At 40.3% G+C, this 26116-nt stretch overlaps 1 protein-coding gene and 1 long non-coding RNA gene across 2 annotated transcripts in view; one reads left to right on the forward strand and one right to left on the reverse strand.

Annotated features, from left to right (window-relative positions):
* FBN1 (fibrillin 1) overlaps positions 1–26116 on the reverse strand; it is a 229969-nt gene that overhangs the window by 102905 nt on the left and 100948 nt on the right. Inside the window, exons 7-12 of the mRNA XM_034994644.1 lie at positions 21131–21328; positions 17585–17710; positions 11735–11860; positions 6164–6322; positions 1257–1427; positions 529–669 (exon numbers count right to left, since the gene is read on the reverse strand). Coding sequence (XP_034850535.1) covers positions 529–669; positions 1257–1427; positions 6164–6322; positions 11735–11860; positions 17585–17710; positions 21131–21328 — 921 coding nt within the window. The remainder of the gene's footprint in view (positions 1–528; positions 670–1256; positions 1428–6163; positions 6323–11734; positions 11861–17584; positions 17711–21130; positions 21329–26116) is intronic.
* On the forward strand, positions 15819–25188 carry LOC118003605. Its single transcript, XR_004677364.1, has 3 exons — positions 15819–15921; positions 18250–18385; positions 25148–25188. It is a non-coding gene; the product is annotated as an uncharacterized LOC118003605 (long non-coding RNA).

Here is a 26116-nt window from a genome sequence, read left to right on the forward strand (position 1 = left end):
GCAGAATAATGTCCCTCTCCAAATATATTCACGTCCTAATCCCCAGAACCTCTGAATACGTTACGTGGTAAAGGGGAATCAAGGTTGTTTATCTGCAGACCTTGAGACGGGGAGCGTCTCCTGAGTTACTCAGTTGGACCCTATTTAACCACAAAGGTCCTTAAAAGTGGAAGAGGGAACTGGAGGAGAGAACCAAAGAATTAGAGATTTAAAGATGCTATGCCCCTGGCTCTGACGATAGAGGAGGGGACCATCAGCCAAGGAATACAGACAGCCTCTAGAAGCTGGAAAGAGCAAAAAAAATGGATTCTCTCTGAGAGCCTCTGAAAGGAACAGAGCCCTGCCGACACCTTGATTTTAGCCCGGTTAGACCTGTGTTGGACTTCTAACCTATAGAACTATAGATTTGTGTTGTTTTAAGCCACTAGGCTTGAGGTGATTTATCACAGCTGCAACAGAAAACCCATCTAGTCATGGGACAGAATTGCAATAGCCTCTCATGCGGACCTAACCATAGGCGTCACATACCAATGCACTCCCCTCGGAGGTCCAGCTGGAATCCTTTGTTGCATTCACACCTGTAGCTCCCAGGAGTTGGAATGCAGCGTCCATTTTGACAGAGATAGCGGAACAACTGGCAGTAATCAGTGACATTGACGGGCAGCACCCCTAAAGGAATAACATTAAACCCCATTAAAATCATGGGAAAAATCCTAAATCATAAAGGAAGGTAGACACTCTTTGGGCAAAGGTCATCTGGGGCCAGTAAAGTCTATTTCCATGCCCGCTTACAGAGATCACCTGCAGCCAGGCCCTGCAGCCTCGCTGTGGCCAGCTTCTCCCTACCTCTTTTCTGCCCCACTCTCAAGCCTCCAGTTTGGGTAAATGACAAAGGCAATGAGTTCTTGGTAATTACTTGCAAAACTGCTTTGCACTACATAAAACTCAACATATAATTGTATACCACCTCTATGACTTCATCCTGTGAATCAGATTTAAATTGCTCTCATAACTCTCCCTCAGTTGTCAATAACCAGAGGACATTAATCTGGAGAATATGAAACCCCCTATTTTTCTCTAAGCAATAGGTGAACTGAGAAACTTATATACAACACTATGTAAACCAGTTAATCTAGGAATTGATATACTAATTTTTAATGACTAAAGCAGCGTAAATAACAACAAAAAAGTTAACCTGATTAATGTAAACAAAAAAACAAAACAAAAAAAACCCCTGATGACTTTTCAATCCTTACTTGGTGGTTCCCGAGACGGGTATGGATATTCCACTGGGGGTCGAGGGACAGGAACTGGAGGTCCAGGAGGAAAGCCAGGAGGAACAGGAGGAATGGGGCCAAGGGGTGGGGGAGGATATCCTGGTCTCTCAGGAATTACCAAAGGGACGGAGCACAGCTTGTTGAAATCCTCTGGAAAAACACAACACAACAGAACACAAAAGCTGAGCTGTAGCGTAACTCAAAAACCTGTAGAAGTCACTTTGAATAAAATCAATCATCAGACCACACAGATCAACTGGAGAAAAGGGAAAAAGCCCACTGACGTCATTCCCATCCTAACAGCTACGTAGCAACCATACTGGAACCAAAATTCCAAACCAAAACCAAACTCCCCAGAGTGTATACCGCATGCCTCTCCCCAAATTTAGGAAGTCTCTACCTATGTCACGATTTGCCTCAAGGAGGAATCAAATGCCACTTTCTCAACTCAGTCCTATTTGTGGATCCCACAGAGCTCTAAAGAGCACACTAAAAAGCCCGGATTTTATTTTAAGCCACTGGAAGTCTTCAGCAGATTAACGTGGGATGTAATCAACGAACATTTTCAGAAGATCAGTCTTGCTGACACAGGGAGAATGTCCAGGAGGGAGGCAAGGCTGTTACAGAACACCAAGGGCAAGAAAGCTTTGGCGGGACAAGGGAGGCAGCGATGGAACTGAGCAGGAGTGGATGAATTTGAAGCATATTTTAGAGGTAAGTGGGTAGTGCTTCATGAAGGGGTAAATGTCAGAGCAGAGGAAACAGGAAATCAGGAACAACATAGTCTTCTGGTTTAGCAGCTGGGTAGATGTTGGTGACATTTACCAAATGTGAAAAACTGCAATGGGAGGTAACTTCAATGGGTTTGGTGGGTAGAAGCTAAGTTCCATGTTGAACATATGTATTTTGAGGTGGCAGAAATCCAAGCAGATTTGTCATGGAACAGCTATGTAAGAGTTCGAAGCCTAGCGGGAGAAGTGGGGGGCTGGATATAAGTTTTGGAATGATCAGTAGGTGGGTGGTATTTAAAGCCATGGGGATGAATGAGCTCCCCTAGGGAAGGTGTGGAAAGTGAAGAGAAGGGTGTGCAGAGACAAAGCCCTGAGGAATACCTATTTGTAAAAAGACAACAAAGTGTTGGAGAAGCAACACGCAGGGGGGCAGAAGGAATACCAGGGAGTAGTGGGTCTGTTACTAATGCTGCATAATGATTCCCTAAACTCGTACACCTGAGTTAATCAGGAATTTCCCTCTGACTGCACATATAGGCTGATTCCCATTTTTCATGCCAGGTCTTTATCAGAATAAATCATCTTTAGATTTGTGACATGTTTTTTCCTGAGCTTCCAAAAAGATGTTTTAAGACACAGTATCCAGGTTTCCAGGGATGTATTTACTTAACTACTAGTACATTAGCCACATCTTGTTATAGTTCCCTCTATATGTAAACTAATCTTGTGATTTTTTAAAATTTCTTTTTCCCCTTCTTGTCAGAATACTGATAATTTTATTATCGCTGCCACACAGGGATTCTCCCACAGATAATTTCTGTACTAGCTTTATCCATTAATAGAAATGAGGCTAATATTACTCTTTTCCTTGTGCACTAAATCTGACTTATTCTAAGGTACTGTAATATGTCTTATGGAAATACATTCATATTCAACCTCATGGGGAAAATCTGCCAATTCACATGTGGCCAAATATACCTAGCTACCCTGTACCTTGTTGTTACTTGTTGGTCCATTACTAAAACTTCTTCAATCACATTTGGCATTTCCAACTCAGGTTAACATCATGTATTCAGAGAATTCTATAACTGCATTTTAATTATTATTTATCTGTAATTTTAACCCACACAGATTCTGTAGCATTTGACTGCATCTGGAAAGGATTTATATTATTGTTTATGCTTCCCCGAACCCGGATGCTACAATCCCTCTTGCGAAACCACAGCGATCCTTCTTATAGAATTATTACCTGGATGTGCCCTATCTATCACTTCCCGGCTACTTGCTTTCCACCAAATTTCTACCACCAAGATTGTGCATAATCTTTGAAGTCAACAATCATATCTAACTCATGACTAATTCCCACTCTGAGCCTAGCCTTGCAAATTGCACATAAGAGGAATTCATTAACTATGTGTTGGATTTAACTGGATAGCAATTATATTAAGGGACTCATTTTGCTTCCAAGCACCAATTCAGCCTTTCTTTTTCTTTAGTCTTTTAGGATTTGTATAAAAGAAGTTGAATAGCTTATCAGGATTTCTGCTAATTAGATTGATACATGACTTTAAGCATGCCATTAAATTCATCTTAACCTCCGTAGGAAAGTGTATCAGAGAGGGTCCTATACTCTGTTCTACTCTCTCCAGCTTCATAACTTTCCCATGAGCCCGTTTACATTCCGAATCAGCAAACTGGGGCTAGTTTTGTTCAACTGATGTCCATCTTTCCTAACTCCATTTAACTCAGAGATGATACTGATTTTTTTTTAACATGGTAAAAAGCTGACTAGTCTAAAATAATCCATATATATATATGAAGGATTATTTTATATACATATATATGTGTATGATATACATATATCCTATATTATAGGATATATGAAGGATATACATATATATATACACACACACATATATATATAATATATATAATCACTCTCCATAAGTTGAGAGCCCAGAGTTCTATACCAGAACGCTACCAGAACATCTGAGCAAACAAACACCCACCTGCAAATTAGCTTTTCTCTGTCAGTCTGCTTTGCCCTGGGCTTATCTTAGATTATGGGTATTTCAGTGGTACACATGAGAGAGCAGCTCCCTGCAGAGCCACACAGGGAGACAGGGTCTTCTGCACCTGCATTCCAAAGCAGGTCTTCAGGCACCTCAACCTGCCGTCCCTCTGTCCTCTATTCAAGACCTCAGCACAGAAAGGAATCTGCATCAATGCTGCTGATTCCTAAATTAACTATATATTTAAAAAGTCATTCTCCTGGTACGCAAGCCATGCAATTCTAAAGAGTGACCTACTAAATGGTCCCCCTAGTGCACTAAGGAGGGTGGGTTTTATTTTTAGGCCATAGACAGCAAGCAAATCAGACAAAATATATGACTTGTTATATGTTAAAATGTATTGAAAGATTTTTATTGCTTCTTTAATCCACACATATAAGTCTCAGCAATAAACAGAAATTTTATAGTAACATCTGTGAGCAGGTGTAGAACCCAGGATAATGGGAAATTCACATTCTGCGATTAACACTCTGCAGTATCCCATTAACTCTGTGTTTATCCTTCCTCACCTTGATTCACTCTGCTACAGTTCTCGGAGTCAAATACACTGTTCAGGAATCAGATGAAGAAGCAGTTATAACCTCGGTTTTCACTTAGAACTGCTGGGAAAGTTGTCACTTAATAAATTGTTCACTCCACCTGAATGCCTCCTATGAGCCAGATTTTGCTAACTACCTACTGTGGAAGTGCTAAGAAAGCATAAGGAATATGGGACTGTAAGAATGAATGAGTCCTCCTAATGAGATTTATCAACTAGTAATAAAGAAATACATGAACACGCATTCGCACAAAGCAGAGTAGATGGGATTTGTGCCAAAGCAACAGTAAATACCTGGAGCCCCAAGACAGAAGGCAGAATTTCCAGCTGTGGTTATCTTGGGACATCCAGGAATTAGGTCGTATCAGGAATCATGTTAGGATCCTTACTGAACAAGAGGGCATTTAACAAGCAAGGTGGCAGGGTTTAGGAAGTAGGGAGGAAGAACCCGAACTGAGGAGGAGTTTTAGGAAAAAAGAACAGTTGACGTCAGAGATCCTCAGACTGGTTTCAAGGAAAGCTTGATCGTATAATTGAACTAGAAAAATAAAGCCACCATAAAGAAGAAGAATTAAAAGATGAACTGGAGTCAGATTTGAGGATGCTAGATGCTCTGCCAAGTAGTAAAATTTTATTTTCAAGAAATGGAGTGACTTGGACTACTAGATACTGCCTGAATTCATCCTGGGAAAAAAATTTTTTTTTTAATATTTTATTTATTTATTTATTTGAGAGAGAGAATGAGATAGAGAGAGGGGGGAGGGTCAGAGGGAGAAGCAGACTTCCCGCCAAGCAGGGAGCCTGACGCGGGACTCGATCCCAGGACTCCAGGACCATGACCTGAGCCGAAGGCAGTCGCTTAACCAACAGAGCCACCCAGGCGCCCCCATCCTGGGAAAATTTTTCCAGACATCTTTCCCTACCTTTTCCCCCGGCCATAATTTTTTTTAACTGAACTTCAGATGAATTATGCTTTGGGAAATGTATATGGTAGATGTGGATTTCATAGAGATGAGTTAGGAGGCCACTGCAATAGTCCAGATGAGAGAAAAGGAGCTTTATGTGAAAATGGAAGGAATCTGACAGATGTGAGAAGTAGTACAAAGAAAAAAAGTCAGTAAGAATTGGCACCAAGGAAGAGGAAAGGTGTCAGGCATTAGGGAAGGAGAAAACATGTATACAGCATAACTCACTGAAAGGCTCAGAGAGCAGTGAATTTGATTCAGTGGAGCTTTTGAGGACTCCTTGAGAGCCAAAAAGAAATACATGAGAATAAGAGAGGACAAGCCCTCCTGAGAAGGTTGCTATTCAGTGGTGATAAGCAAGCTCAGTAAGAAGCAGTACCAGAAAACAGTATTACCTGTATGGACCTCTGTAGTTTCCCAAGTCACTGTCTGGGGAAATTTCCCTGGGAGTCATGTCTTTTATTTTCTGGAATCTTTTTCACTTACCTGGATTTCTACCAGATGTGCTTCACGCACATTGCCACTGGGCTTGTGAGGGGTGGGACTGGGAGGCTCTGCAGACAACTGGAAGGGCTCTTACCGGTTGCTCTGATGGGACACATCTCAGGGGCGACCGTGACCCCCGGGGACCAGCATCGGCCAACATCACAGCAGCACTGCATTTTCGTTATGGACTGTGGCAGTTGGTTAGAACAGCGCCCATTTGCCAGAGCCGTGTAACAGTATCCCGGGCGAACATCTGAGAGAACAAAGAAACACACCCCCACACACATCACTGAGTTGGAACTCGTAACAACACTCTCCTGCCCCAGCACCTCTGCGCTTCACACGTGGGCTCCGGAGGGACACACTGACACTCTCGCCCACGGAAGGGAAGTGGCGTGCGCTGCTCAGGAACAATGCTAGGTCAGACCTCCCTTCGTCTCACACCTTTCGCCCCTGCGAGCTGGTGCACTTGGCTGAAGTCCCACATTCCATCCCCAAGGTGGGGACGAATGATTACAACCACATGTGCCATAGGAAAAGAGAGACTAGGAAAATCACTGGCAGTGACAGTTAATTAGTTAGAGAGACATGTCTTTATACTGAAGGGAGACTTTGTTGTCCTTGTTTCAAACCACTTAATTCAAGCTGCTTTGGGCAAATATTGATATAAATCTATTTTCAAACAACATTAAGTCTGCACTATAGTCTACATTTCTAAAAGATCTTTCTTACTTTTCAGACTATAAATGTGAGTCAAACTTGCGAGATTTTTTTTTTTAAAGGAGTGAGCCACTTTGCAGTCAGATCCAATGCTTGTGAATCAAGATTTCCTTTTGTCCTAGGGCCCTAGCAAGATTTTATAAGGCACTAATTATTTACAAGTTCAAAATGTACGTGATTCCAAGTTCTTAGTCCTATAGAATACAATGGTTCTTGAAGGCTTTTTTTTTTTTTTTTTTTTTTGGCAGAAAGGTATCTTCTCAAAGCAACAGGGGTAGACATCTTTCTATATGCCACTTTTATTGGGTTACATCATGTCTGACAGTCATGACAACAATGACACGCTGAAGTATAAATCTAGGCTATCAAAAAAGAGCCTGTTACATAGTAGAAACCTAACGGCTTCATGGGCCTTTGAGAAAGCACCGTGAAATAGGGCATGCAGGTAGCTAAGTACAGAACACCTTGATCCCCCTGACATGTTGATGATGTACCTCTTTAAGGAAAGCATATCACTGCATAGCCCATGCGCAATAAAGTAAAAAGTAAATAATATTTTAAATATGCTTGTTACTTGAAGAGATAGAAGTGGTAAATTCTTTTTTTTTAAGTAAAATATTTTTAAAATGAGTTTTTAAATTTTTTAATTTAATTTTATTATGTTAATCACCATACATCATTAGTTTTTGATGTAGTGTTCCACGCTTCATTGTTTTCATATAACACCCAGTGCTCCATGCAGTATGTGCCCTCCTTAATACCCATCACTGAACCATGAGAGACTATGGACTCCGAGAAACAAAATAAGTGGTAAATTATTTTATAAAATGAGGAATTTTTTTACAGTTAAAACTTCATCCCTATGTTGCCTGTCGAAACACTAAACTTCGAGTTTGATCAGAGGTCATACCTATGATTGTTTTCATCTACATCATTCTTAAGAACACGAAGCTCTCAGACCTTGAAGGTGGCAATAAATTAATAAAATAAAATGGAATTAAATAAAGGCTAACTTCGAAACATATAAATTATTAATATCCTGTGAAGAAGGCTACAAAAACCCAGACAAGCCATAAAATAAAACTATGGATCAGCTTTAAAGAAGATGAGATTATTTCTGAAAAATACTTAAAACCACTAGCAGGTATAAATGTGCTTTCTAGAGATCTTTTGGGGCCCCGTTCCTACACCTCCAAGTAGAGTACTAGTCTCAGCAGAGAGGCCAAACAAGTTTCCTTCCAGCCTGGTCCAGGGTAAATGGCTGGAGAGAGGAGTGCTGACAAGATAGACTCTGTAAAGTCACTGGGGGTACCTTCCCCATGAAAAAGAAGGAGCTTCCTACTTGCTACTTTTCATGGCTTTAAAGCCACAAATAATTTATATCCTCAGTGATTAGTAAATGTTTGGGGCATGGAAAGCAAAGGCTGTTAAGAATGGGAAGAAATGTTCAAAACTGACTTATATCCCAGTTTCAAATGAATTTGGTGGTCAAAACTCAGTATAAATGCTTGACCAATATTTGTATATATAATTTTCAGTGTGGGCTATCTTTCGGAGCAGAACTGGGTCCTACAGCTGCCAGCTGTAAACTCTTAATGGGCTAATGTCTATTATTTTGCACATTAACCATGATACTATTTTACTGCCCAGCTGGCTCACTTACATGTTAAATCAGTAGGTTAGAAAACTCTTGATCAAAATGGTGAATGTTGGGGCTAAAAACCTTACCAGCCAAGTTTGGGCTGCGGGCAGGCTCTGATATACAAACAGCACCTGCACCTCCAGTAAGCATTTTGCTGATTTCTCTTTTCACAGGAGAGCTTTGGTTAAAAATACACACACCGACACAACTTATAATTTTGAAGCAAACCTATGGGCTAATAAGTAAAGGAAGGGAAAATGTGTGAAAACCGGGAAACACTGGGAGGAATGGCCTCCTGGGCGCACCAGCCTGAAGTTTCCCACGTCATCAAGCAGCAGTGCCCAAGGAAGTGGGAAGGAAGCCATTGTGGTGCTGGATCACTTCGCAAAGAGGCTAAGGTGGAAGGTGAGGGGGAAGAATGTTAGGATTTGGAGGAGATAACTGGAGTTCAGATGAAGAGTAGATACCTTCTTCTATTTTGAATCTGCTGTGGCCAAGACATCTGGCAGAAAAGGATTAGGAAGCTTTCCTCCTTATCCCCCTTCTGAATCACTTGGCCCCCCTTCCTTTCAGAACCCAGAGACCACATTATATCAAAAAATATATATTATGGATTAAACAGGTATTTGCAGATCATCCTAGCCTATCAATAGGCCTCTCCCAACCAATCACTAACATTGTTGTGTCCAACCAGGAGTTAGGAGCTGTGAGGCCCAAACTAGAAACAGGATGTCATCAGGATTCCTGGGAATTGATGAGACAGGACACACTAATGTGAAAAGACTACCCTACATAAGGTATTATTAAAGTGCCAAAGGAAGATCACAGAACAAAAAAAAATAAAGTAATACTTTAAGAGCTTATAAAACAAAGGGGATACTGGGGACAGGGAGGTCTGAGAGCCTCAGAATGTGGTGACCAAGGTGGAATCTTGTGCTTAGAAGAAATGTATAAGGAGATACGACACACCCCTAGCTACAGGTTGGGTTTTCTGTTGGTTAGATGGGCTAATTCCAAACAGTCAACTTACCAACAAATCCTAGATTCATTTATAAGTTGGAGACTATATGTATTTTCTTTTCACTAGGGATAATTTGGGGGGTCTCTGTGGTTTGCCATGGCAGAAGATATCAGCCTTAGGGAAGGCAAAAATGTCGCTTGGAGCATTTTATATAACAAATTCCTAGCTGTGGGTACAATAAAGTTCCAAAGAAGAAGAAACTGCACTGGCCTAGGTTATGGTAAGAAAGGGTTTACTGTGTCCGGTGGTCATTTGGGAGGGAGCAATGAGAGGGTTTGGGACTGTGGGCTCAGGCCCAAGTTGGGATCCCAGCTCCTTCCCTTCTTAACGGCGTAAACAATTGAACCAAATTACTTATCTGAGCTCTGTAAACCTCAGCTTCTTCCCATCTACAGTGTGGTTGTGAGCATGAAGTCAGATAATTTCCATAAGACACCTCACACCTAGAAGGTCACCCCTGAATCCTAGTCTCCCCCTTTCTTTTTAAATAGCATGGATATATTTGGTAAAAGATTGATAAAAATGTAAACCATCTGATAGGTAAAGGTGTTTTAGTCATAATCCAGGGCTCTCTTTGAAGGTTAAAAAAAAAAAAAATCTACCTATTATTTGGCCAGGAAAGAACTTCTGATCTATCTCTCTGCTAAGCATCATTATGGGATGTCAAGTGCGAATTGGGACAGTTTGGGGAGAAAAAAGAGCTCCATGAATAGCACTGGCCATTCTTTCCCTGTGGTACCAGTATGTATGGAAGATCCTGGAAAATCCGGCAATCCAGGCATCACCGTTGTTTCTAAGGAAAAGTCCAGATATGCTTCCTTCACTGGTTGTACTTATTCAAATGTCAACTTAAGAGACCGTCCTCAGCTTTTATTATATGTGACTAAGTACAAAGGAATTCAGAATTTCAAGTACAATTCAGTTTGGGTCTGAAACTCATGGCTTGTGGTGAGGATGTGAAGCTGAGTGTCTCTGAAAATATGGGCCAGAAACAAACATCAAAAGACAGTGTTCATTTTTCTCTGAGGCCATGTGCCATAGGCTTCCCGAGCTTTGCCTGAATAATAAGGAAGTACTCATTTTGATATTCAACAAATACTTACTGAGTGTCTATGACATGCAAGGAATCATGCCGAGAACCATCAGGGATATAGGAGGATAGCAGTTATTTAGCCTTTAAAGGGAGCTTACAACTTAATTAGCGACATAAAAACATACAGACATAAAATTTCCCTAGGAGACCATTTACGAGAAGCATATCTCAGGTAAGGGAGAAACTGCTTTCAGGTAGGCTGATCTGGGACATCTTCAAAGACAGAGAACCTGAGTAGAAGCATGAAAGGCAGCTTGAGCTGGGAAGAGTATCCTGAGTGGTACCACAGGTATGATTCAAGGCAGGAAGGAATTAAAACAGATGACCTGGTTGAGGGTGAGAAGCAGGGACTGTGCTGATAAGTCAGCAAGGCTGAAAGAGGTCAGAGAGTGAAGGTCCTTAACTACTAGGCTGCACACTCTGGAACTTGAACTTTACTCTAGAGAACTGGACTTCGAAAGAAGTCTTAGCAATCGTTAAATCCAGCAGTTATCAAACCTATTCGTTTAAAACAAGAAAATCCCTTATTTAATGGATATTTTACACAGAAGCTAACACACTACCAGGTAAAAGCAGAGTTGCCTGGAGTGTGCATGTTAGAGGCAGGGAGTGGGAGGCGAGGGTCCTTTCCCCCTCAGCCTCCCCCTTCTCACGGTTCCCCTCTCCCACCCCAGCAGCTCTGGAGACCTTTGCTGCACCTGAAGGATCCATGCGACACAGACTAAAAAGCCACTAATTTCCAAATCTTAATGGAAAACTACCAGAGGTTTTTGAGCATTTAATCAAAGCATTATTTTAGAAAGATAAATCTGACAAGATGGATTGTAGAGAAGCCAGGAAGCAGGGAGACCAATTAAGAGATTATTGCAAAATTTCAGACCTAAATTAACACAGGTCCCAGGAAATGACAGAAGGTTTGACACTTGCATAATTGCAAAGTTAATTTATAGACTGAGAATATCTGTATGGGCTCCTGGATCATCCCTCTTTCTGGGAGGTAAAAATCCTAATACAAGACCACAAGGTGCCTCTTTTCTTGAAGAGAGTGCTCAACTGTTTAATAAGATGTAAAGGTACATTTTACATCAAGTGAGAAATTATTAGTCCCCCTGAACAAAAGCGTTTTGGAAGATGTTTGTTATGGAACTGATTTACAGGAATCAGGCACGCTGTTTAGAATTAAACCTACCTACGCATCTGGTACCATCAGGAGAGGGGTAAAAACCGGGAGGACATTTGCAAAAATAACTGCTGACTGTGTTCGTACATTCGCCCCCATCACAGATTCCAGGAATGGTGCTGCATTCATCAATATCTGGAATATAAAGAAGAGTTTAGTATTCACAGAACACAGTATAAAACTGTTCATCATCAAAAGGTTCAGATATAACGCCAGTCAAACCGATCTCTACAGAACAAAAGCTGCATATAAAATAGTCAATTCAAAAAGTGAGTGCTTCTCTCAACCCAGGCTTACCCAAGGAACTTATAAACCTCAAGAGATTGGAGTAAGATAATAGAAACTTCCCCTGTAAAATCTAAACTATGTACTGTTTTACCAAGTAACGATAGCATGCTAATATTGCAAATTTCATTTAGTTTAAAATTTTGTTTTCCCTGTTCTCTCCACGTTTTGCATTGAGTTAGGCTCCCTTTATGTTTACTCTATATTCTGCATGAGTTCCTGTGTTTCTTCTCAATCTGATTTTCCACAAGCAGATACTGAAATCCTATAGAGAAGAGCATGTGGTCTGTGCTGACCAAGACTCGGCCATCGTGGTGTTCTCAGGGGCACCCACACGGCCATGATGATGGTTTTCTGTAGGTTCAGTGAGTGAATTGTGGGGGACACTGGGACCCTCCACCCAGAGCCCTCTCAAGGGAGGACTTGTTGACTTAGCATTAAGGGTACTATCAGTAGACAGCCTCTGGTTCTCAGCTCCTTCCAGGTCTGCTTGAGCTGCAGAGAGCCACCTCACTTGGGACTATCTACACCCTTCTCATGAACCCACACCAATGACTGATGGTGGAGGCGAGAGAATGGTCTGGTCATCTACCCCAGTGGGGACAACTCTGAAAACCACTCCAATTCCTGAATACCCTGTGAAGTCAGTGGAGGCCATAGTCAGGGTTAGCCTGAGAAACAGTTCCTTCAAGGGGAACTTTTCAAGAACCAGCTTCAGACACTGACAGTTGTCAATAGATGTGCCACCAGTGAGGGGAGAAAAGAAATTGAGAACTTCCTGCTTAGGCTAAAAGTGAACTCAGAGCACAGGGTATCTGCATGACCTTGACTCCAAGAGGAGTGGGCTTTCTGCACTCACCTAGGGACAGACGCATTTTGACCCAAGCCCCCTGGGAGTATTGCAATGGCCAGACTACATCATTGGCACTCGGAAAGCCCTAAATTTTAAAAAACAAAGACTATTTCTTCTCCAGTTTAAGTGCTGCTCTTCACTTATAAAACAAAATAGAGTTCTAAGTGGACCAAATTCAAGGGTCTTCTGACTCAAGATCACCCTGTTAGTCAAAAAGGCAGCAGTGACATTGTTTACGTGCAGTGTAACCTTTTTAAAAGCAAAATCCTCATTCTTCTATGCTAGGCTAGAGGCTAAAGCAAACAATATTCCCCTGCTTATATTAGAGTCAATGCTAACATAAACAGCATTGTCATTGTGAAGTTGTATAATGGTAAAGATGTATATTCTATGCCGACAGATAGACATTTTACTGGAGTGGGTGAAAGTCAGGCTGAGAAACAGCCAAGGACGGAGCCTAAGGTTCTAGAACTAGCATTATATCAGAAGACACATTTTAAGACAGTTCTTTAGCATCAATCCTCCTGCACTGACCAGCCACACTCCTACTTAAAAACTAACAAGGTGCACCTGGGTGGCTCAGACAGTTAAGTGCCAGGCTCTTGATTTCGGCTCAGGTCATGATCTCAGGGTCCTGGGATCGAGCCCCTTGTCAGGCTCTGCGCTGAGTGTGGAGCCTGCTTGAGATTCTCTCTCTCTTAACCTCTGCTCCTCCCCTAGCAGGCACACAGACTGCCTCTCTCTAACAACAACAACAACAACAAAACCAAGTAAGTCCAGCCTAAGGGATTCAACAACCTCATTCAAGGATAGAAGAAGATGTATCCCTGGAACACAAAGGTATTAAGAAGAACATACCTTCCTCAAATTGTCCCTAAAGGTTAATGTCTGGGTCACTGAACTCCTATCAAAGAGCATATGAAGAAATAGTGTTTATTAAAAGAAATATTTTTCTACCTGTTAGTATAAATGACTGCTACCATCCTATAAGGTCACTTATATCAATAACCAAAGAGGTTATTTAAGTGACAAAATATACCAGAAAAAGTTATTTAAAAAACAGAATGAGCTGGCAGGTCCAAGGAGACACTTTTCACATGCTGGCTAGGTCAGATTTGGCTCCTTTACTGAGATGATAGCAACAACAAGAATAATTAGAGCTGACAGGTATTGAGCACCAGGTATTGATTAAAGGTTTCATGTGTGTCAACCCATCTAATCCTCACAGTATACGTATGAGCACAGGACTGATTTCTATAATTCTGGTGCCCAGGCATAGCTCTTGCGTTACGCTGAGACCTTCTGAAAACCAGCATGAGTAAAACTCAAAGTAAGAGCAAAGAGGCTCAATTACAAAGTGATGTGAGACCCAAGTCTCCAAGTGCCAGGGGCTGGGCAGTGGGGAGAGGGGCAGCGATCCCACTTAGAGCCCCTAAAAGAGCAAGTAGCCATCAGATATATATGTCATCATTTTAGAAAGGGGAAGTCTTAAGGTTTTTGGCCATGTATTAGGGAGCGCACAGATTAAGAGCTACATTTTTGAAAAGTCCTTTGCATCATGCAGTGCTCTATTATAATTGCTAAAGGCTGGGCTGGCGATAATCTAAATCCCAAAATATTAGTGGTTAATTAGGAATCCAAGGGACTTCTTCCAGAAATAAAACTTAATCCTTTAATGACACTTTTTATTTCTTAATTTCCTCCCACAGTAACCTATGCAAATATGGCCTTGGTTTCCGAAAAGAAAAGCCTCATGTGTTCGTTCAGTGTGCACACTCGAGAGTCATTGGAAAAACCAACAGTGAAGGTGGGCATGAACTCTGTTTCCCTTTTTCTCAAATCATAGCTATAAATCTTAATCTTTTCTTCTTAAATTTATGAAAATGTAGTAATTGTTATTTAACCACTTCAGCTTGTTAATTTACATTTCGTATGAATCTAAATTGCATGCATTGATACAAAACTTAGTCCGTGACTTTTTTAAGTTTCAGGGAAAGGGGATATTTTAAGAAAGGAGAATTCTGCAAAAGGAAGATCTCACAAAAAAACTGCTCTTACCATCACTGAGGGAGTGAAGGTTAGCATCCTGTAAATTTGCTAAAGCCCATTTTGGATTGAATTGGTTTTTTAAATAAATTACTGTGGGCTTCCAGGTATCCAGTCCCTTCCTTTCCAAGTCAAGAGGAAGATGCATTCCAAAAAGCCACTCAAAGTAATGGCAAAGGTGCCAGAATGATTTTCACAAAGTCACAGAATCCCACTGTGGCCTGCCCATCTTCCTAGAGCACACAGAATTTCTCTTCATCCTTTCAGTGGTGTGGGCTAGATTTTCTGGAATTCCTTCTATTGACCATCCTATCAATCATCCTATGCCCAGAGTTACGACTTTCCCATAATGAGGCATGGAGCTGGAGAAAAGCAAGGGAGTGCTGAAGGAGGAGACTCAGCTTACCAAGCATTCTTGGAGGACTTTCTGATTACTCTCCTACCCCAGTAAGACAGGGCAACAATGCCCAAACCAGCTTCCAGACCAGAGTACATGTAGTACTAATGGGACATTCTCTTCCAGTCTCAATTTTGCATAAAAAAAAATAAAAAGGGAGGGGAAAAAACCCATCATCTGAATTTAATGTAACCGTAGATGGCTAAGGAAAAAAAAAAAAGGTCTAGCCAAAAGTATGCTGTTTTTATCTTGCTACTGATTTCAATATGTAGCCGGAAAAAAAAATATTTGTGAAAAAGGATTAAGTAATTCTCAGACTAAATTTTTTGTCCATTGGACACACCACCATACTAGGCTTCTTAGCATTAACAGGAGGATTTTGAATGAGTTTTCTTTCAGTCTGAGTATTAAATCTGTGCATCTTCTGTCTTGTTCACAACCACACAAGGTGATCCATCCTGACCCACGTTAACTGACAGGTCTGAGGGAAAGGCAAGGGACACAGGAAAACAATTTTGCTCCAAGCTGAAAGCTACTGAATTCCAGAAAACAATGAAGACTGGACAAACCATATGGACCATACTGCCCTAAATCTGAAAGCTGACGATATCTAAGGTGAATATATCAAGCTGAGAAAGCCTGAAAATATAAGATGCAACCCACTGCTGATGTGGATTTTGCATGCTATTATAAACCTAACAGCTTATTAATGGCATAAAACACACATAAAGGGTACCTGAAAATCTATACTATATTTCAAAATTTTCAAAATATTAGCAAATATAATTAAATATTAATATTAGAGGTTATGGCTTATATCCAGGAAAGAAGATGATATAATATGGTACAACAAGTACCAGAGTGTGAATCAAAAGAAGTAAATTTTGCACTATCTAAATGACTTCAAACAGGGCACGTAACATAGCCAGTTCCTTAATTTATAACGTGAAAGGGTGCAAATAGGTAAGTTCTTTACCCCATTCAGCATCAACATTCTCTGCTTCTAACTTAGATCTACAATATAACTCCTAGAATACATCGGGCTGTAAGAGTCAAATTTATTGTTCTTTGAAACTTAAAATGTTTTTAAGAAGTCCTCCTTCCTCAGAACCTGAGTATTTTTCACAGCTACCTCAACTGTATATAGCATGTTCAAGAATATATCATTATAAATTCTATGATGATTAATAACTTAAAAACAACTCTCACCCATAAAGATAATTCTAGCAGAGTCAAATTTCAGATTATTCAGTTTCAGAGCAAGTAGATATTAAACTTCTGTGTAATTTATGAACCGCACCTCAAATCTGATGCTGTCTTTCCCATGTATGATATATTGTGGCTATCTACCAAGAAGATTAACGACCCAGACCCAATCCCAGACAAATGACTTAGAACGAACTATTCCTCATTGCTGGGGTTTAGGAGTTGCAGTACATGCATCGAAATGAAACTTTATATCACACCAGGTAGAGCTGAAAATGAAGGAAGAAATTTGCTCCACTGAGTTTGATGAGACACGTACCTTGTTACATTATGGACCAGTACCCTGTTACATTACTGTCAGACATTATATGGCCCTCAGCAAAGAAAAGAGAGTCTGATGCTGCCTACTTATTTCCCTCTCAGGGAAAAAGCATTTACTATGACCTTGGATGCCAGGCCTCTTTTTGGCAAGTAGCAGGAGTGGTGAATGTGAACACATTCTCTCTACACACATTTTCAGGAGCTCAACCTATAAACTAAATGAAAATATATAAATTTACCTCCAGTTATTTTTCTGTTTGATTAACATTAAAAGGCTTCCATTTGATAGGCAGAAAAGAAAATACTAAACTTGTACTAGGAGCATAAATATAAGTAAGAGTTAATCTCTCAAAAAAAAAATCAAACATACATTTTAACTAGAAAAACATGAGAAGATATGTCTTTCTGAATGATATGTAATGATTAAATTTAAATTCATGTCTCTAGAACTATGCAAAAACATGTGTCTTGAACATTTTAACCCAAATATTGGTTCAAAAATATTTCATGTTTTAATATTTAATTTGATTCAGATGGATCTCTTATTTTGGGTCTATAAAAGTGGAAAAAGCTGCAGGGTTTTTCTGGTTCAATAGCACAAAGGCATATTATTTCTGGTAAGAATATTATATTTACACATTCACAGGAATGACAAAGACAGAAGGATTCTGGAACAATTTACAATAAAGCTTGTCACTGATTTGGGTTTTGCCTGCCCCTCCACCCCTTAACTGCCAAGCATATTTCTTACCTTCACATTTTTGTGATGCTTCATTAAATTTGTGTCCAGCAGGGCATTTGCACTCAAAAGACCCAACAGTATTAATGCAATTTCCTCCCTGACAGAGCCCAGGGATGGCCTGGCATTCATCCACATCTGTCAGATTTTAGGAGAGAGAGAGGAGAGGGAGAGATCCATATAAGTCATTGCAGAAGAAAATGTGATAGTTTGTCTACAATTATATTACCATATTTATGTCAGTGAGTTATTCGTCCATCACAATATTTGGAATATGATGAGAGAAACTATTTCTCACAATTACTCTATGTAAAATACATTACTTGAGTAACAAAACTTGGTCAATAATGTCTTATAAGAAGTCACAAATATTGTTAATTTTCCCACCTTCTATCTTCCCTGGGTAAGGGGGAATATTTATACTGATTTTTGTGGGTTTTATTATGCATGCTGCAAATTATAGGGATACAATGATTAAAAGGCTGACAGTAATAACTAGAGTTATTCAAAAAAGCCTTAGGATCAAAATGCAACCCATTTCTATAATAAAACTGTCTCTAAGACTTATATTGAATGATTCAGTTAAAACAGAATTTACTTAAGATCACTCGGCCTACATGAGACAGTGAATGTTTTTATGCAAATGAAATGGGAAATGTTCACCCCCCACCCTGTAGAATTGGCTTGTGCAGTCAGAACTAAATAACCCAGGAACCTGGACTGAGAACTGAGAGACACCCCAGATGAATGCGCCGTCTCAGCCGCAGACTCACCTTGCTGGCAGAGCAGCCAGCAGAGGGAACCTTTTTAAAGGTAAGTCAGAGTGTGTCCTTCCCAGCTCAAAACTCAAGTCCGTATCTTAGCAGATTCTATCTGCCCCCTCTACTCTCTGACCTCTGAGTCTCTGGCGTCCTCCCTCTCTCACTCCTCTCCTTCCACACTGGCTTCCTTGCCATTCCTTAAATATACCAAGGATGCAACTGCCTCGGGTTTTGTAGCAGTGACCCCTCTGCCTGGATTATTCTCCCTCCACAGAGCTGCATAAAGGTTCCTGTTGCCCCGTCCATCAGGTCTCTGTTCCACTCTGGCAGTGGACCCCTCCCTGGCCAATCTAATAGCAACAGCCAGCCCCCTGTCCTTCACCACCCTTCTTTGCTTCTTTTTTTCCATAGGCTGAATCACCAGCCAACCTGATAAATACTGGTTTGCTTTGTTTTGTTTCACAAATCCATTGTCTTTAATGCAAATTTCAGAGGGCAGGTTCTTTGTTTTGTTCACGGCTGTATCCCTGGCACCTAATAACTATGGTCCCACATGTAGCCCCAAATAGGAACCTCCTAGGAACAAAAGTAATCATTCCAGGCTCATTATGTTCAGTTAGAAAGACTGTAAAAAATACATCATGTACATTCTTTCCATCTCTTCATATATAACACACAAAGGTCTAGTTTAAAAAAGGAACCCCCGGGGTGGCAGTCTAAATTTTCTTTCTCTCACTTTGGATCTTCTTTTTGAAATCTGGAAACCTAGTATACTCTCTTGTTTTACTCTTCACTGTATGAAGCAAGAGGATGATCACCAATTTTAAGATCTCTAATAACATGTGCTCTTGAGAAAAGTCGGCATGAGGGAAAGGATACTAAAGGAGCAACAATTTATTTTGCTATAAAAGTGTCGCTGTTTTAAATGGAATGTCTTGGCCCACAAATGAATAGCTATATGTGAAGTATAATTAGATTATGTTTTACAGCTGATCTCAATTTTGTCTTAGACCAGAAGTTTCCATTCTCTTGATATGCCGAATAAGTTATTAAAATGTTATTTGAAATTGATGGTACATATAAACAAAACTTGATAGTCATGTTGGTCATAATTTTTGGCCAAGAGGTAATATATATGAGGGCACTTCTCTGCTGGCCATACCTTCCAAGACTGAAGACAGAATAACCTCCTTTATGAACCCATTTGCCCACAGCCCCTCACATCTGGCCCAAGGTCTGAAAACGCCAGCAAAGAGACAGAGCCCCAAGCCGAAAGCAGAATCCCTCAGGCGGGGGCGCGGGGGTGGGAACCACACACACACAACCAAACATGATGAATTTCATTCTCAAAGTGGCAATATGACTGCCATTTTGATTTTGTGGGTTGCACAAAATTTCTGACAGAAATCTTTTCATTTTCTTTCTTGGATGTCTAATAGCAGAGTCAGGAAGGGACAGAAAGAAAATGCTGGACAAGTCTAGACCATAGAAAATGCATAGTAAATCCACAGAGGAGTCGCTCTTCCCTCTCTCTTTTCATTCTCTGTCCCCCAATTCTCTTAGTGCCTCAACCTCTGACAAGGACTCATGGACACCATATCTGGCTTTCTGGTCTCTGTCGGTGTGTTCATGGGTAGTGGCTGGCTTCAGAACACCAAGACCAAGAATTTCTTCAAAACTCACTGGGACTTTCTAAGGATGAGAAAAAATAAAGAAGGTACCTAAGAAAGGGGGAACTAAACTTACTTTTTATTTTATAAAACCACACACTAGACCCCTCTGTAATTCCTTTGTTTCAAAGTGGCTTCTTGCTGCTCCTGACACTCAGAAGGACAAGTTGAAGGGCACATAAAGGAGCTGTATGTTATACACAGCAGTCGGGAGCCAGGACCAACAGTGCTTATCACAAGTGGAATTTGTGGAAATATAATTTAATGGAGACCCACAGACCTGTGGGATTAAGCTCAAGTTCTGTTTTACTGCATATTAGCCTTAGAATTAACATACAGAACAAAACTAGTATCTGCTTGCCTCAGAAAAGCATACCCTGAATTTTCTGAAAATACTGCAACTTGCTGAAAAAGCCCTGAAGATGTCTAAAGGAAACAGATACAGCCTGGGAGTTTTCAATCCCATCAGTTTAGTGCTGAACTGCCTCCGTTCACTTCCTCCTGTTTCCTGCCAGACATCCAGACAATAAAAGAATTTGTACAGCTGGAAGAACAGGAGTGAAAGCCAAAAACAGAGTAAGGGCTTCTATGGGAGGCAGGAGAAGAAGCGAGCAGGCGACATCTGGGGATATTTAAAACTGTGAAACAAATCTTAATTTATTTCTGACTTGTAAAAAAAAAAAAAAGCATAATGTAGCATGTAGAATGGAGAGAGGAACAATTTTCTTGAGGTCAACTAAGTACAACCCATGAGACAGAGGAATTCCAACAGTATCAAATGAAGGAAAAAAACCCGGGAAAAACAGACTACCTTGTGCACAAATTTTGCTTAGTGTTTAAACACAGCATTGCTACAATGCACGGCATTGCTGCAAAGAGAATCCTACCACCCCCTAGAAACACCTCTGTGGGGGGAGGGGGAGCTGCGGGCAAGGAGAACTCCAGGGAGATGAGAGGCTCTCTCTTGAGCCACGCTCCTAATGCCTAAGTTGGATATCATGCCGTCAGCGAAATCGTGAAGCTATGTCTCTGACGCCGCTTTTCCATTCTCTCCAACTTCACTGCAGAATGGCTCTCCAGAGCAAATAAGATGAATCCATTAATAACTCCATCGGCCAGAGGTTTACCTTGACAGGCTCCCGTTCGGATATTTGGAATGAAGCCCCGGCGACAGGGGTGGGGCTGGGCAGGGCACATCTCACAGGGGTGGCCCCAGGCTCGGCCGACCGTGGCACAGCAGAGTGTTTTTGTGCAGACAATCCCGCTGAGCTGTCCCTGGCACATCTGGTTGCTGACCACAGTAAAACATGGGCCTGTCCTGTAATCTGAAAATAAAGAAGGAGAATTCCATGAAGGTCCAGAAAAGCAGGAACCATTAGGCAGAGGAACAGCTGTGCCCCATCCTGCTTGACTCCAAACTGGGAAAGAGTGTTCAGGGATAGAACTGCACATCGGTGACTCCGTGTGAAGCCTTGGGCAGACCATTCTACCGCTCACTTCCATGTTCCTCACCTAGGACACGGGGATAAAAACACCAGTTTCTACCCACTGTGAAGACACTGTTGTAAGGATCAAACACTTTACAACTGTGATGTCCTATACATAGATAGCATTATGATATTAATATACATTCATTCACGCAAAAAAATGTATCAGTGCCTACTATGAATCGGCCCCTGTGCTTGATATAGATGTTTAAATGATTAAAATAGATCAAATCCCTGCCCTTATGGAGCTTACAGTCTATTATTATTCAGGCTGGAGAAAGCAAAACATTTCAAAATTTGCAGTGAGGCAAGTCATGGCACCTTCTTCCTGGGAGTTCCTTGAACAGAAGAAATGGGTTACTCATTTCTTTTGGATTGGGTCCATGCAAGCAACAAATACGTAAGCATTTTAAAATATTTGCCCATGCAAAGACATTAGGTATTTAAGATAAAGAGTAAGGACATTGGTCTGAAATCATTGTAACCCTTGGGCAAAAGTCCATCTTCAAGTAGACAGTGAAAAGTGAAGGCCACAGGAGAATTTCCAAGTACTCTCACTGGATACAAAAATCTGCCTCCGTTTTTGTTCTGTTCTGTTTCGTTTTGCTAAAAGGAGAAAGTCAATCTGGATTCAGCAGCCAAAAAACAAGAAAAATTAACATGTAGTGAGCACAGAGGACCAAAGTCAGACTGTCCTCAGTCTCCCTATGAGAGAAATTGAGACCATAATATCCCTTTCTGTTCTACAGTGACCTTGACAGATAAGGGAGGCTGAGTTGTGGCAAGACCCATGGGCTTCTACCCACTACCCAAAGCTGCATGCTCCCCTATGTCATTTTCAGAAGTGCATAGTGTTTCCTGTGAGCCCAGGGATGCAGTAGATAAATAATCAATAACTCCAGTAAGTTCCTTTCACCACTGAATTCTACAGTTTATGAAAATCACTGTGTGTGCTGATAAAACCTCTGGGTTAGGTTTTCACTTTTCTTTTCTTCTTTCTTTCTCTAGGTAGGTAGGCATGCCTCTGTTCTGTGTATTCTCTCCTGCTTTCTCTGTTGCAGTTATGACCCCAGCGACTCCCTATCACTAAATGTTCTTCCTCACTCTCCCTTCTATCTGGCTGGAATGAGCCATCTGTGCTCAGTGGCACATCCTAATGCCCATGCTGCCCTAATGTCCATGTGGAAAGACGAGCCTTCCGAGGAGTTCCTAAAACAAAACATCACCCAGTCAAGTTCAGCAAGAGGACTACGCCCAAATTATGGTAGCACTTGAGAGATGGACAGGGTGGACAAAAAGTCAAGTCCCCATCTCCACATCGCCCTTTCCATGCAAGTGCTTGCCAAAGTGTGCTATGTGTATCACTGATGGGATGCAAGATGGCTTTAGACTGTGAGGCTTTAATAGTCATTTATCAATTCTAATTTGTATTATTAAAAAGTATAACCTTAACAGACTCATGATTTCACATATATGTTTGCTATGATTAGGATGAATTTTAAAAGTTTAATTCAATTTAAAGAAAAATATTAAGTAAACTCTAGTACAGGACACACAAACAGGCCAAAAATTTGTTTAGATTGTACGTAAACACCACCAGTGTTACCATTCAAAAAGACTAACCTCACACCTTTCTTCCCCTCAAGTCTCTAATGTTCTGGCCCCACCCATCTTTCCAGCCTCACCTTGTCGCTTCCTCAGTTTAGTGTCTTTTCACTTTGTTCATGCATTCTTTTTTTTACCCTACTGATTATTTTCCAGTTTTATGTAGCCAAATTCTAGGTATATTTTAATATTTAATATTTTTCATAGTATGCCAGATCTATTCAAAATCTGCTATCTTCTTCCATAGAATTGAATTTGAACAAGAATACAAAAATCAAATGCTGTTGAATAAGATCTCTGCCCTCATTTCATTCTGTCAATAAAGAAAAATGACAGCACCATGACAGTTCACAGCAAAAGTGCTCTTAAAGGCAGTAAACACATGGACAAAGTCAAAGGCTGCAATCGTTCATTATTTGGCTCAATTCTTCCAAATATTACCTGTAGGCATTTAATAAATACTTCTCTAACATATGGCATTTCTTTTCTATTTTAACACTTTGTTGTATATTTTTGAAATTCGAAAATAAAAAATTATTTCAGACAATTAGGAAAAGGTAGCAACATAAGAAAATAAAAATCACATGTAATTGCAGCTAAAGAAATCTTTGATACATATTGGTTATATTATCTTAACCTAATTTTACATGTGTTTTTTTCTTCCTCACGAGATAGGAACTATATTAAATCTGTAATTTTGAATCGTAACATTGCCAAAAGCATTTTCCCATGTAACTACTATTCCAAAATATGATTTTAATTGCTACATTAATGGATGTACATGATGGATAATTTTCCATCAAGTTATAACAATTTATTCAATAATTTTCTTACTGTGTATCATTTAAATTGCTTCCAACCCTTCATTATTACATACAACGTTCACCATACATTACTGATGAACTCCTTGAGGATGAAAAATGTTTAGTCTCATGCAACTACCACCAAGTTATAACTACATGTGCATATTTTATTTCTGAGACTACAAAGATCACAGCAACATAATCTTTTATTTAAAAAATAAATAAAACCTTCTGTGTTAGGTAACAAGGAAAGAAATTTAAGTTTGTTTCTTCTCTTAATTTACGGAGATAAGTACAAATGCTTGAATCAAACAGATTCATGGTGGCATGACATTTTCAATCTTTAAAAAACATAATGGAACATGAATTTGAATTTACAATCCTCTCTTTGACACTGCTTGGATTTGGTTTTGCTGCTCACTTTGTCAAGATAACCTACAGAAAATATCTTATAGATGAGGATCGCAAAGATACAGGGGTGCAAACGCGTGTTTTGAGATTGACACCAGCAAAATCAAGGCACACTACAAAATACTAAGACAATCTGATTCAGTCCTGCCTGACACTGCCTCATGACTTCAGACATGAATTCCTCATTGGAAGACCCTCATAAAAAGAAAATAATCCTTAGACTTTTCCAGAGTCAACAACTTCTTACTCTCATTTCAATTTGAAACGCATGGAATAGAAATGGCAACTGTTAATTCTGACAATTTTCATTAGGCATTTCTAGAGCGCACAGGGACCCATCTTTATTAAATATACTGGATATCTGGCAAATAGTTGGAGTATGTGTAACAGAATCTATAGACTTGACACATTTCTACACTAAATACTTAACATTATGGACAAAGAACCAAACCATTTGACAGTGCAGATTAGTAAGTGGACATAAAATGTATCTGTAGGACACATTTTCAATAAAAATTGCTGAGTGCCAAGGGAGAGGCATAATCTGGATGAAACAGAATTGGATCTAAAAATTTCTTGGAAGGTAAATGCTCTATTAACGTGGTTTTCAAATGTCATTCTGATTTGGCAGCATGTCCTTTCTGTCTTGTGTTTCATTTAGATTGCCAAAGTTATGCTGTTTTTTGTCCAATACTTGAACCACAGAAAAAAAATTTGCCCACACTCCTAGTTCCTTACTAATAATCCAATTATTTACAATTATTCCCATAGCACTTATGTGATACTAGGCGAAATTTGCATATTCTTTTTTTTTTTTTTTTTTTTTTTTTTTTTTCAGAGAGTCCCAGCACGAGACATGGAATGTGCCTAATTCAATGCTTGGGTAATGTCTGACTCACTCCCTCAATGTAAATAATTACTCCTAATTCAACTAAAATATAGTATTAAAAACACTTCCTGTTTGCAAACTGCTCCACAATCACTTCCTTATAAGACCTCCATGAACTAGGGCAAGAGGCCAAGCCTTTCCCAAATTAAAATGCAATTTTAATTGTTCTTAACTGGCTTACTTTAGTGTGGCTTGTTCATGGGAAATTTGGGGTCTACATGTTCCCATTCTGACTGGTGAGGGGCTCTAGGACTGTTCCACAGTCCCCACAGATTTAGCCTCAAGACAGGATCTAACCAACGTGTATGTGTAGCTTCGGATCCTCGGTCCCTTCCCAGATCTGCAGCTCAGAATGCTGTGACCCACAGTGTTACTTCACTTACATTTGTAATCAGACTTCACCCTGAAGCAAATGCATCATGCACAGAGAAAGAATATTCTGTGGTACAATGAAATCTTGTCACTCCTGCCCAGTCCCTAAACCACAAACTGCAGAGAAGGCACAAGGATATAATTTGGGGCAGTAGGCTCCAATTATTTTAAATCCTTCTTTTCATAAAAATAACAAAAAAAAGAACGAGGTATCAATTTATCCATGACAGGGTCACAGCATGCTTCTTCCTTTCAGGTAGGTTGGCCTGGGACGCATTAGACTCCTAACGTGGGGAATTTCAATACAACCTCCTGAGGGAAGAGTTCAGAGAACTTTTAGTCTGAGGAAAATTAAAGCAAAGAAGTTCCATGATCATAATTAGTCTCATAACTGCTGCCATTTCTTCTCACTCCAATTATTCTTAACCTCAGGACATAACCAAATCACCTGGGGAAGTTTTGCAAAATGCTAATGCCTGGGCCTCACCCCTGTCCTCCCACAGCCCCTCTCCCCCTCTCCCTCACTCCCATCCCCTGGAATCCAAT

The sequence above is a fragment of the Mirounga leonina genome, unplaced genomic scaffold (assembly GCF_011800145.1).
Source record: "Mirounga leonina isolate KUSES-001 unplaced genomic scaffold, KU_Mleo_1.0 Mir_91, whole genome shotgun sequence".
Classification (NCBI taxonomy): Eukaryota; Metazoa; Chordata; class Mammalia; order Carnivora; family Phocidae; genus Mirounga; species Mirounga leonina.